Below are 10,181 nucleotides of genomic sequence, written 5' to 3'. Positions count from 1 at the left end.
TCTTCTCCTGTTTCCGTGACCGGGGTTGCACGCTGTGAGCCTGCCTCTCTCTGGGCTGCGGTTGTGCCTCCTGCGCCGGCTGCAGCGGCTCAGCTGGGCCAAGCAGCAATTACACCAGCGGCTGCGCTTGCTGACAGTTTTGGGGAGAGGGTAACCTTCAGAGGGAGAGGTGAGCCGGGACCTCTTGATGTGGCCTGGCTAGGCGGGTGCGACGTCAGCACGTGGGTGCTCTGCAGCCGGCGTCAGACCCCTGCCAGGGGTTGTTTGTGGCGGCAGCCCAGCGAGTGCTGCGTTGGCTTGCTCTAATTGCTGGGTATGCTGGCGGTCCCGAGCAGCAATGCCACACTGCTGCTGCCAGCACCTCGCTACGCCGTCCCCACACTGCGCTGGCAGCGTGTCCCGCAGCGCAGAGCGGTCAGGGATGAAGGCTGAGGAGGAGGAAGAACTTTTACCCACCTGGCAGCCTGTCCCAGTGGCTGCAGAAGGGACTCCCTGGCACTTTTGGGTCGCAGGGGTAGGGCTGCGGCTTTCACATCTCCTCTGTCAAGAGGGATAGAGGAGGAGGAGCGGGCCGGCTCTTCTGGCAGTGGTCACACCTATGGGCTTCAATGCTGATAGAAACGCAGCATAAGCTCTAACGAGTGGTTCCCCTGATTCTAATATAGAAATAATACCCCTGGAGAAGAGTTTTGCGGTGGCCGTAGACTGCGTTAGTGTGGATTTCTGGAGCTGACACAGACCTGTCATAGTTTTGGGTATTGCACACCCCAACTTGTCCTGTGGGTGCTTTGCTGGGGCCACAGTCCCAGGACATGAAGCACTGGGTGGAAATGCTGGAGTGAGGGGAGCCCCTTGTCTTTTGTCCCTGTCCTGCAACCAGTGCCTGCTCTCTTTGCCTTGCAAAGCCTTCTCTGTGTGTGTGTGCGGGGGGGAATTGGTTGAAGGGGTTTGGTTGTGAGCTGAACACAAAAATGGTGAAAAAGGAAAGAACCAAACCCAGAATGCATCCCCATAGAGAGCTGGAGGACACAGGGGAGGAAGGAACTCCTTAAATGCACTTTTTAAAAAGAAAATGTTGTATTGTTGAGCTGCAGCCTTAGCAAAACTAGGTATTGCTTGAAGGTCCTGATTGGATTTTTTAGTCAGAAATTAAATAAAAGACAGAGTAGGCCCCAGGGGCAGTGCTAAGGGAGATTTGGCCATATCCAAGTTGTGAGAGTTGCTGTAAGGGGCAATGGAAATTCAGTGCAGCTGGTGAACTTAAAAAATATTAACAAAAAACAATACACCTCTGTGTTATAGAATGTCTTTCATACAACAAGTATCCCAAAATGCTTTATATAGAATTAAAAACAGATTTAATTTGAAGAACAGGTAATTTTGTTTATTTAAGGGAAAGAAAAACATAGGACGTTAGACTGAACTAAAGCTGGTATAAATCAAAAATGGTTCAAATGAAGGCAAGTGGCTCAAAATACAGATGCTGTAAAATACACAGGATTATCATCTGGCCCATAATATTTTGCATTTACAGTATGTAATTTTGGCCTATTGGGGAAGGACAGGTAAAGGATCTCCCCATTTTCATTGTATTTCCTTTTTGTTCTTAAATTGAACATATTAATTTCTTGTGTTCCTTTATTTCTTCCTTTTGTCTTGATTTCTGATAGATTCTGGCTTTTCCAAACATTTCCTCTTTAAAAAAGTTTCAGAGACAAAAGGGGGGAAAAAAAGCAAGAGGAAAAAAGCAAAAAAGGTCACTCCTCTATGCTGTTCCTGCCCCCACAAAATCCCCTCTCCTCCAAAAAAAATGAAAAAAGGGCTAGAATGAATCTAATGGAAGTCCCTGGCAAAGAATATAAGGGGGGGAGTTCATACAGAAAAACAAAGAGATAGTAGAAAAGCAATTAAAATGTTGATATTTTTCAATGAAAATATTAACAATTTGAATTTTTTTTTTTTTTGCCATTTTTTGTTTTGGCAAGGAAAAGCAGTGAAACCGGAAAAATTCTCCAAAAACCTCTGTTTGTGTAAGGCCACTCAACTTTTTTCATTAAATTTATAAACAAATGTAATTAAAAGAAACACCAAAGCATTTGTAAAACAGAAAATGTTTGGAACATTTAAACCTCCAACATTTATTCAGGCGGTAAATATTTGATTTAGAAATAAATACAAGCTTTACTCTGTTGTGTGTCTCCTCTTTATGGGTGCAAATAAGACAAAAGGAAAACCTACTTTTCCTACACAAAGCATGCTAATTTCGACCCAAAGAGATCTAAATGCGTATTTCTCTATTGAAATATGTATTTTTTTAAACATTAAATGAGAACCGAGTACTTGTGGCTCACTGATGTAGTTCTCGGTGTTTTCAGCCGGAGGTCTCGCTGATGTTTAAGGAACATTTGCCCTCTTGACAGGTGCGCTGTGGGTGGGTGGGTTGTAGCCAGCACAGCCTCTCCTTCTGCCTACTGGAAACCCGCAGGAGGAATCAGCAGCTGAAGCTGAGCGTGGGGGTCTTCAAACAGTCTGCCTCCTGAGTTAGGGCATTAAGTGCCACCTCAGAAGGATCCCAGGAAGATGCGTGGTTATGGACGCAATGGCAAAGGAGCAGGTTCGGTCTCTGCAATACACAGTTAGCTGTAAAACATTTTCAGCAGAAGAGTGTATTGCTCTAAAATATTTGACTAACCCTGCCCACACATGCCAAGTATGGGGGTCTTAGCTTCTCCCAACTCGGCATCTGACCTTAGTGGTAAACTCTCTTTCTGCCTGATCTTCAGCAGCGCGACAGCCTCTGCGTAGTGCACTTCACGCACTTAACAACCACTGGGTTTTGTAGCTGGTTCCTCTGGTAGACCCCACCATGGCACTTCAGAGTTTTAGAAGTTCCTGGTGTCTCTCAAAACCTAGATTGTAGGGGCACAGTCCTAAATCTGAAAAATGGAGTTGCTTCTTCGTATTTTTGCCTCCATGCTATCTTACTTAAGTAGGTACTGTGAAATAAATCTGGGTCTTTAAAGGACGTAAGAGCTGCCGCAATGAGGAGCATAGGAAATCCATGACTAGGTTTGAAAGTCTGTATTTGACCAGCCTCCAAAGGCGTGGGCTGGACGCTGGTTAAAAGTGGAAAAAAAACCCCAAATGCTGGTTTCTTTGCAAGTACTATCTGCACAAGAACTGTTACAGCAAACCAAGATCTTGTAGTTACCTTCATGCTTTTGTTAAAAAAAAAAAAAAAAAAGCTCCCTCCAACACCAGTTTAGTGTCCTGTCCATCTACTTCTGGTTTCTTTGGTCTGGAGCGGCGTGTTGGTCTGGCAGCCGTTGCCCCGCATTGAAGTGGGTTGTTGCTTCCTCTGGAGGAAACCATCTGCCAGGGTAGCAAAGCAAAACCTCTTTCCAGTTCCTCAGAGGTGCTGCAGACCATCTTCCCTTCAGAGCAGTGAGTTACGAGATGGGTCTTGCCCCGTGGGAAAGATACCCTCTTCCATTCCCACTAAATTTAAATTACTGTCTGGAAACAGTTGAATCCAGCTGATTGATTACCTTCATACTTAGCTGAATCTGGGCTGATTTGAAAAAATGAGTTTGGGCTCCTGTTCCTAAATACCTGAAAAGCTTTGAGCATTCCTCCCTAGTTTTCTTCAAATTTCTAGAGGTTATGAATATAGGGGGACTTTGTTATTCACTTCAAAGGACTTGGAATGTGGCTTGCTTTTTACACTTACTAATTTAGGTAATAATTTTAATACGATATTAATATATATATTTAATTAATTTAGAGTCTACTTACAGTCTGATCCTTTAGGTGCTGCGTGCCTCTTTTTAATACCACGCATGTCCATTTATTTCAAGAAGAGCTGAATGGTACTCGCATGAGGTCATCATACTGTGTTTTTTATTGTCGTGGATTCTCTTTGCGTGTCTCCTCGGTTTATTTTGTTCTCTTTGTAACCCTCCCTTATTGAAAGCAACTCTGGTGGAGAATACTCCACCAATGACTTGTAAATCTCTGTTCCTTCCTGGGTAAGAGAAACACAGGTGGATATTTTTTGTGGTTTTTTTTTTTCTTTAAAGAGTATCTGTCACAGCCGAATACTAACACAATACGCCATCTTAGAGCCTTCAGTGAAGCAAAAGACAAGTGGGTGGAGGTATTTCCTGAGTGCACACAAGAGGCAACATCCAAAAAAGTTATCATTTGAGGGGGACTGCTATCGCTGTCACCAAAGTCAACAAACAAGTCAGTTAATAGATTCAGTTAAATATATGAGAAATTCTGAGTTTTATAAAGCATTTTGGACAAGGGGGCTGTTTGAAGTAGGAATTAACACAGCCTCCCAAATATTTTGATCAATAGTCTAGACTCACCTATAATTTTATCAAATGTCTTAGGGGTAAAAAAATGACATTTTGCTCATCCAATTTTTTGTGGTAATCTTGCAAAACCTACTGACTTGATATTTTTACGACTTTGGTACCATCCATGAGGCAGGACAGATCAGGGCTAAGGCTCCGTAGTGGCATATATAGAGAATTCCAGGAAGAGAGATGCGAGTTGTTGCTTAAGTGTTCTCTGCAGCGTATTTATCCCCAGCACGGAAACAAAATGTGACTAGGGCAGTCCATGGTAATAGGAAGAGGAAACGCGGGATTAACTTGTTATTAGAAATCAGGGAGCTGTTACCAGTTTGTGTTTCTCCATCTCAGCTTGGTCCTGCGTGAATGGGTGGATGGACGTCAGCGCTCCCGTGTTTGTGTGTGAGGCTGCCTATGCATGCGTGTATGTAAGCTGCATGCGTACGTCTGAGCGGATTGCGTGTTTCTCTGTGGCTGTGATTTTACCCATTTTGTGTGTGTGTGTGTGCGGCGTTTCTATGGCTATCTGCCAACTTTCTATGAAATGATCTATTAGAGCTTTTCCTGTGGCCTGATAGCTGTTTGCTTTTGGGTTTGGGAGGGGTGAAACACCAGAAGGGCTGGGTGTCCAGAACAATAGAAAAAGACTGGCTTTTATCAGTTTCTTGTGAAGTTTGAGATTGCTTTCTGATCTTTTAGAAACATTTCCTTACAAATGTCTTCAGGAATTATCAGGGATGAAGGCAGAAACATAATTTTAATTTATTTAAAGCTGCATAAGGATGGAAAAAGAAAATACTGTGAAGAAGGCAAACGCTGTTTTTTTGGTTTGTTTTTTTTTTCTGAACCTAATTTTCTGAAATCAAGTGCTAATAAAGCCGCTTCCAACTTCAAAACCAGTAAACATGAGCTCATCTGAAGCCTGGGTCAGAGCAAATGCCATGCTCTGTAGAACAGTTTAAAATCCAGTCTTGGAGGTCGATACGTCATTTCAGTTGTTACTGTAAAAAAACCCCAACCTTCCCTGTGAGATGGGATTAAATCCTCCCAAACAATTGTAAGGTTTGAGCTGTGAAAAAAGATTTCAGTTAATCTACCTGTTAGAAGATGCTCTGGGCTTCTGCTCCCTAGGAGCAGCGGGGGCCGAGAGAGTGCCTCGCTCCTCCCCGGTATTTCTTGCCTTAGCAACTTCCTTTTGCACAGCTGTTAATTTAGAAGAAATGAAATTTCAGGTGTGCATTTCTTCTTCACCCCTTCTGCCGTGTAAAGAGGTAGAGTAACTGGAAAGGATTGATAGGTTAGAGGAGGGGACCACTCAGGAGAGGGGAAAAGATGAAAATTCTCTGTGCTGCTCCCAGATGTGGTACCGTTCGTACGTGAACGTGTGGGACAGCAAGAGGGCTGCTGCTCTCGCCCTCTTTTGGTCCCTCCACCCCACTTTCACATCTCCAGGGGAAAGGCAAGGGCTTGTAGCAGTGTCCCGTGGTGTTAATTCTCTGCACTAAATCTTTTGCAGGTAACAGGGAAAAGAGAAGAGCTGGGTTTGCCCCAGTTCTGCTAATTTTGTGCACTGTGTCCCTGTTTACCTTCCCTTTTCTCTGGCACCCGGTGTTTTGGTGCTGCGGCAGGGAGGTGCGAGTGCCTTGGAGCGTGTGGGTGCAGTTGGTAGCACCTGGATGTTTCGCAGCGATGGGATGTCCACTCACGCCAAGGAAATGGAGACGATGAATACAAGTCTCTCGGGTTGCTGGTGCCACTGTGGCCCTGAGGAGTGTCACGTTTAGCAGCTCGGCGCAGCGTTAGCGGCTGGCCGTGCTCTTTACCTAGGCAGCCGACTTCGCAGGCTCGGGCGTAAGATTTGGCAGGGTCGGTGTGCCAGCCCCACGCTTCCACAGCGCTGCGGGACTAACGCCCTTTGCTCCTCTACGCCTTTCGGGGAGCTGGAGCACCTTGACAGTTTGGCAGCGCTCTTCGGGGAGCCCCTGGGGAAAGTCTGCCCGCACCCGTCCCCTTCGGCGAGACCCAACCTCCGCCCCGGGCCCACCGCCGGCGCCGCACCCGTGTGCGGGGCTGTGCGTGGCCACGCGTGGCCCTCGCTGGGCTGCTGGCGGAGGGGAGGGACACCCGCAGCCGGCGGCTACAGGAATACGGGGGGCAGCGAGAGGCTGGCCCAGAGCCCCCACTGCCGGGGGGGCCGCCCCTCTGCCCGTGTCCCGGCGCGGGTGGGGGGCAGCCCCGGGGCTGCCCCTGCCCGCCTGCCCCCCGCCCCGCCGCCGGCTGCCCGGAGCCCCTCGCCCCGCGCCGGCCGGGCTGGAGGAGGAGGAGGAGGAGGAGGAGACCGGGCTTTCGCTCCTGCTGGCTGCAGAGGCTGAGGCGAAAGGCAGAAAAAGGAGGAGGGGAATCAAAAGTAAAGAGAGGGGGGGAGAGAGAGTGAAAGAAAACTAAGCCCAGCTTTTGCCGGTGCTGCTTGGATTGGATCTGGTTTGAGTTTCCTCTCTGCTGGCTTGTGCAGGCGGAGAGGAGGAGTGGGGGGAAGTAACTCGCTCACTCTTCCTCTGAAGCTGAAGCAAACGTGCTGGTGCCGCAGCGGTGGGGAGCTGCCCTGGGTGCAGTTGCCTCGTAGCTTATTGTGCTCAGTTACTAAAGAATTGCCTGGACTCCTCGGGGACCTGGAGGAAAAAGCCGTCACCTCACAGACCTGATAGTTGCTCAGTGCCTCTAGACTTGACACGTTTTTTGCTAGGGGATTCTTTTTTTTTATTGTTTTTCTCCCGTGTCTCTCAGAACAGCAGTTCCTTGAGTGTGTTTGAAATCCATTGCTTTCTTAACAACTTTGGGAGATATTTTTTAAAACTTTTTTTTTTCCTCTCTCTTGTTTTCTTTGCCTTAAAAAAAAAAAAAGATAGTCCTTTTGGGGGGAGGGGAGATGATCGTGCTGATGTGGAATAAGTGCTCCTGCTGTCTCCTCTTACTAGCCGCGGTCCTGATCGTGGAGAGCTCCCAGCTAGACAGCTCCAGCTCCAAGGTGAACTCCATCAAGTCCATCCTGATGGGGGAGGCTCCAACTCAGGCAACCAACAGATCTGCAGGCATCCACCAGGGACTGACGCTTGCTAGCAGTAAGAAGGGCAAAATGCTAGAGCAGATGGGAAAAGCTCCCAAGCATTATCACCGGCAAGGAGAGGTAGGACATCGCTTCATTGCTCGAGTGTCTGTCCGTCTGCGTGCTATATGCAAACAATTGCTAGTCCTCCCCTCACATTGTTTTCAAACCTTTACTGTGTTAAATTAGTTGTTACTTCATCGGGGTTGTCTGGGACAATATAATCTTGTAATTGGTGTTATGAACTGTGCAAGTGGGAGTTGGAAGGCTTTAAACCTTTCATTTTTCTCTGTAGGATTAATAACTGATGGAAGAAAGGGTAATCTAAAAAATTATCATCTTCAGCATTTCTTTATTTGACTCCTTCAAAAGGCTGCTAGAAGTAAAGGAAGAAATTTCTTGTTTGCTCTCAGACAGTAAATGAATTGAATTTGAATAGGTGAGGAAAATTTGAGCATGAAGTGAAAATTGTGTTTGCAGCAGTGAAACAAACGTGGTTTAAAAAATCACACCCAACAAGTTGGTCCCTGATGTCTTTCTGCATGGTGAGAATAAAAAAGCATGCTGTCCCAGTGCTATAGCTTAAGGCACATTCATTTCCTTGATATGACAGAAAATAAAGTCTAGGTTTCTTGTCCAGAATACGCTCCAGTGGTTGTTTGGTTATGCCCAGTTGAGATAAGCAGGGAGTAACAGCCCCGAATATGAAGTTTGAGTGTAAGGAATTAAGAAAAGGTTATAGAAACTTTATTGAAAAAAAAAAAAAAAAAAGCCCCTGACTTTCCTTTGCAGTCTTCTTTCCTCTCTACCCTGCTTGGAAACTTGGAAGTCTGATAGGAAATTATCTTTGTTCAACTATCTTTGCGGTAAACTATAAAGCAGCATGTTAAGCCATCAGTCCTCTACTTCCCTATCAAGTCTCAACTTGGATGGTAAGAATGTTGCGCATTGTGATGTTGAAGGAGGTAGGCTTCTTCAGAAAATATAGGTTTTACACTATTGGGTATTATTAGTACCTCCAAATACAGCTGCTTTTCATAAGCAACAAACAGTGCAGCAGCAAGGGAGCTGCCAACATTCAGCACTAAAAAGGCAAAATACTCAATGCCTGAAGGGTCTGTATCTTGCCTACATATTCCTTAAAGCAGCAGAGAAGCTGCAAATCCAAGCAATCCCCTGAATTTGCTAAAGTGTTTCACATCAGCTTCCTAATAATTGAATGTTATAATTTGGTTTTCTGTGCAGGCGTAATAATAGTGGTGGTAGTTTTGGTTTTTGCGTGCAAGAAATTTGTTTTTAAACTCCTCCAAGCTTTCTTGCCCTAGCCACTCAATTGTTTTATAATTTACCCAGAATTTGGTCGCCTCTCCTTACCTCTGACCAAAGTTTAGTAACAGATGCTGTGCTGAAGTTTCATATTACTGAAGTACTGTGCTCTTTCCTAGTGCACGTTGTAATAATTACTATGTTAAATCATCTTGAGGAAATACAGGAGCATGATGCGCTTTCTTATATGTTCTCCTTGGGTTTTCTTTTGTTTTCTGTGCATTCACAAAAAGTCAGTATACAGGACTTGTTTTCCCACTGCGTGTTAGCTCAGTCTCATGAGTTTCAGTGCGGGTACTTGTGGGGCTGCGCTGTACAGCCCCAAACACGATATATAATTTTTGCCTTTTGGGGAAGTCTTGCCACCTTTCCCTATGTACAACATCCTTGGCACTTCAATGTGTATTCAGCGCAATGTTGAGAATGATTGATTATAATTGACCCGGTTCCTGGAAAAGAAGTAGCACTGCCCACCGGTTGCATTTGCGAGATTTGCCCCTTACTTGCCAAGCTGGATTCTTTGCTGGAGACTTCTAGTTACTGGCATGAAGTCACAAGGTACGCTTCAAGTCAGAGACAACACTGTAAGTATCTGTGAAGGCAGAGGAGGTGGCACGCATATTAAGATGTCCTGTTTGTAGCACAAGCAAAGACCCCTGGAGAATCAGTGACTTTGGCTCCCAGGGAGCAAAGCCTGACCTCCCGTCAAGGGCTGTCGGTGCTGATTTCACCCTCTCTCCCTGGGACTCCATCCCCAGCTCCTGCGCCGTCTCACGCCGATGTAGTCTGAAAATGACTCAGATTTGCTACCAATAATTGGAGATGTTACTTTCGGCCATCTGCCTGAAGCAACACGGTTAACACAGAATTGCAGTAAAAAGAAGACAAGAAAAAAAAAAGTTACTTTTGTGATAATGCTTTATTTTTGGCGATACTTCCAGTTGCAGGGTTGGTAAGCCACTGCATTTTTTAACAGTGGTGTCACACATCTCAACCAATTAAGACATGACATTTTCATAATTTTTTTTAAAGTACTCTCTTATTAGGTTAGTGCTTGATTTGCTTAGGTTATGGGACTTTGTGCTGAAGTTTTGCATGTCATTGGCTAAAAGAACAGGCCTATGCTTTTCTTTTTTAAAACAATCAGTTGCATTAGTGGAATTTATAATGTGTCAAAAGTAGCAGTACCTTTTATATCTTGGTAACATTAAATGGTTAGTTGAGTGTCTTGTCTACAACTAGGAAATAGTTTTAGTAAGGACCAACGATATGCAGCTTAAACGAAAACGAATAGAATTTTGCTTTTGCAGTTGTGACAGTGCATTCAACTCTCTGCATATACGCATAGTGGAAATCGGAGAATTCTCACCAAAACTGATGGAAGGACCATT

At 45.3% G+C, this 10,181-nt stretch overlaps 1 protein-coding gene across 2 annotated transcripts in view; it reads left to right on the top strand.

Annotated features, from left to right (window-relative positions):
* The first annotated feature begins 7,287 nt into the window (after positions 1-7,287).
* Positions 7,288-10,181, top strand: part of DKK2 (dickkopf WNT signaling pathway inhibitor 2) — a 40,382-nt gene continuing 37,488 nt past the window's right edge. The window contains exon 1 of one of the 2 annotated variants that reach the window (XM_009819677.2): positions 7,288-7,515. In XM_009819677.2, the coding sequence (XP_009817979.1) occupies positions 7,288-7,515 (228 nt within the window). Of the gene's footprint in view, positions 7,546-10,181 lie in introns of both variants that reach the window. The other variant, XM_059817979.1, reaches the window with a different exon arrangement.

This window comes from Gavia stellata, chromosome 5 (genome assembly GCF_030936135.1).
Source record: "Gavia stellata isolate bGavSte3 chromosome 5, bGavSte3.hap2, whole genome shotgun sequence".
Taxonomy (NCBI): Eukaryota; Metazoa; Chordata; class Aves; order Gaviiformes; family Gaviidae; genus Gavia; species Gavia stellata.
The sequence above is the reverse complement of the archived record's forward strand: the minus strand, read 5'-3'. Positions and strand labels throughout refer to the sequence as shown.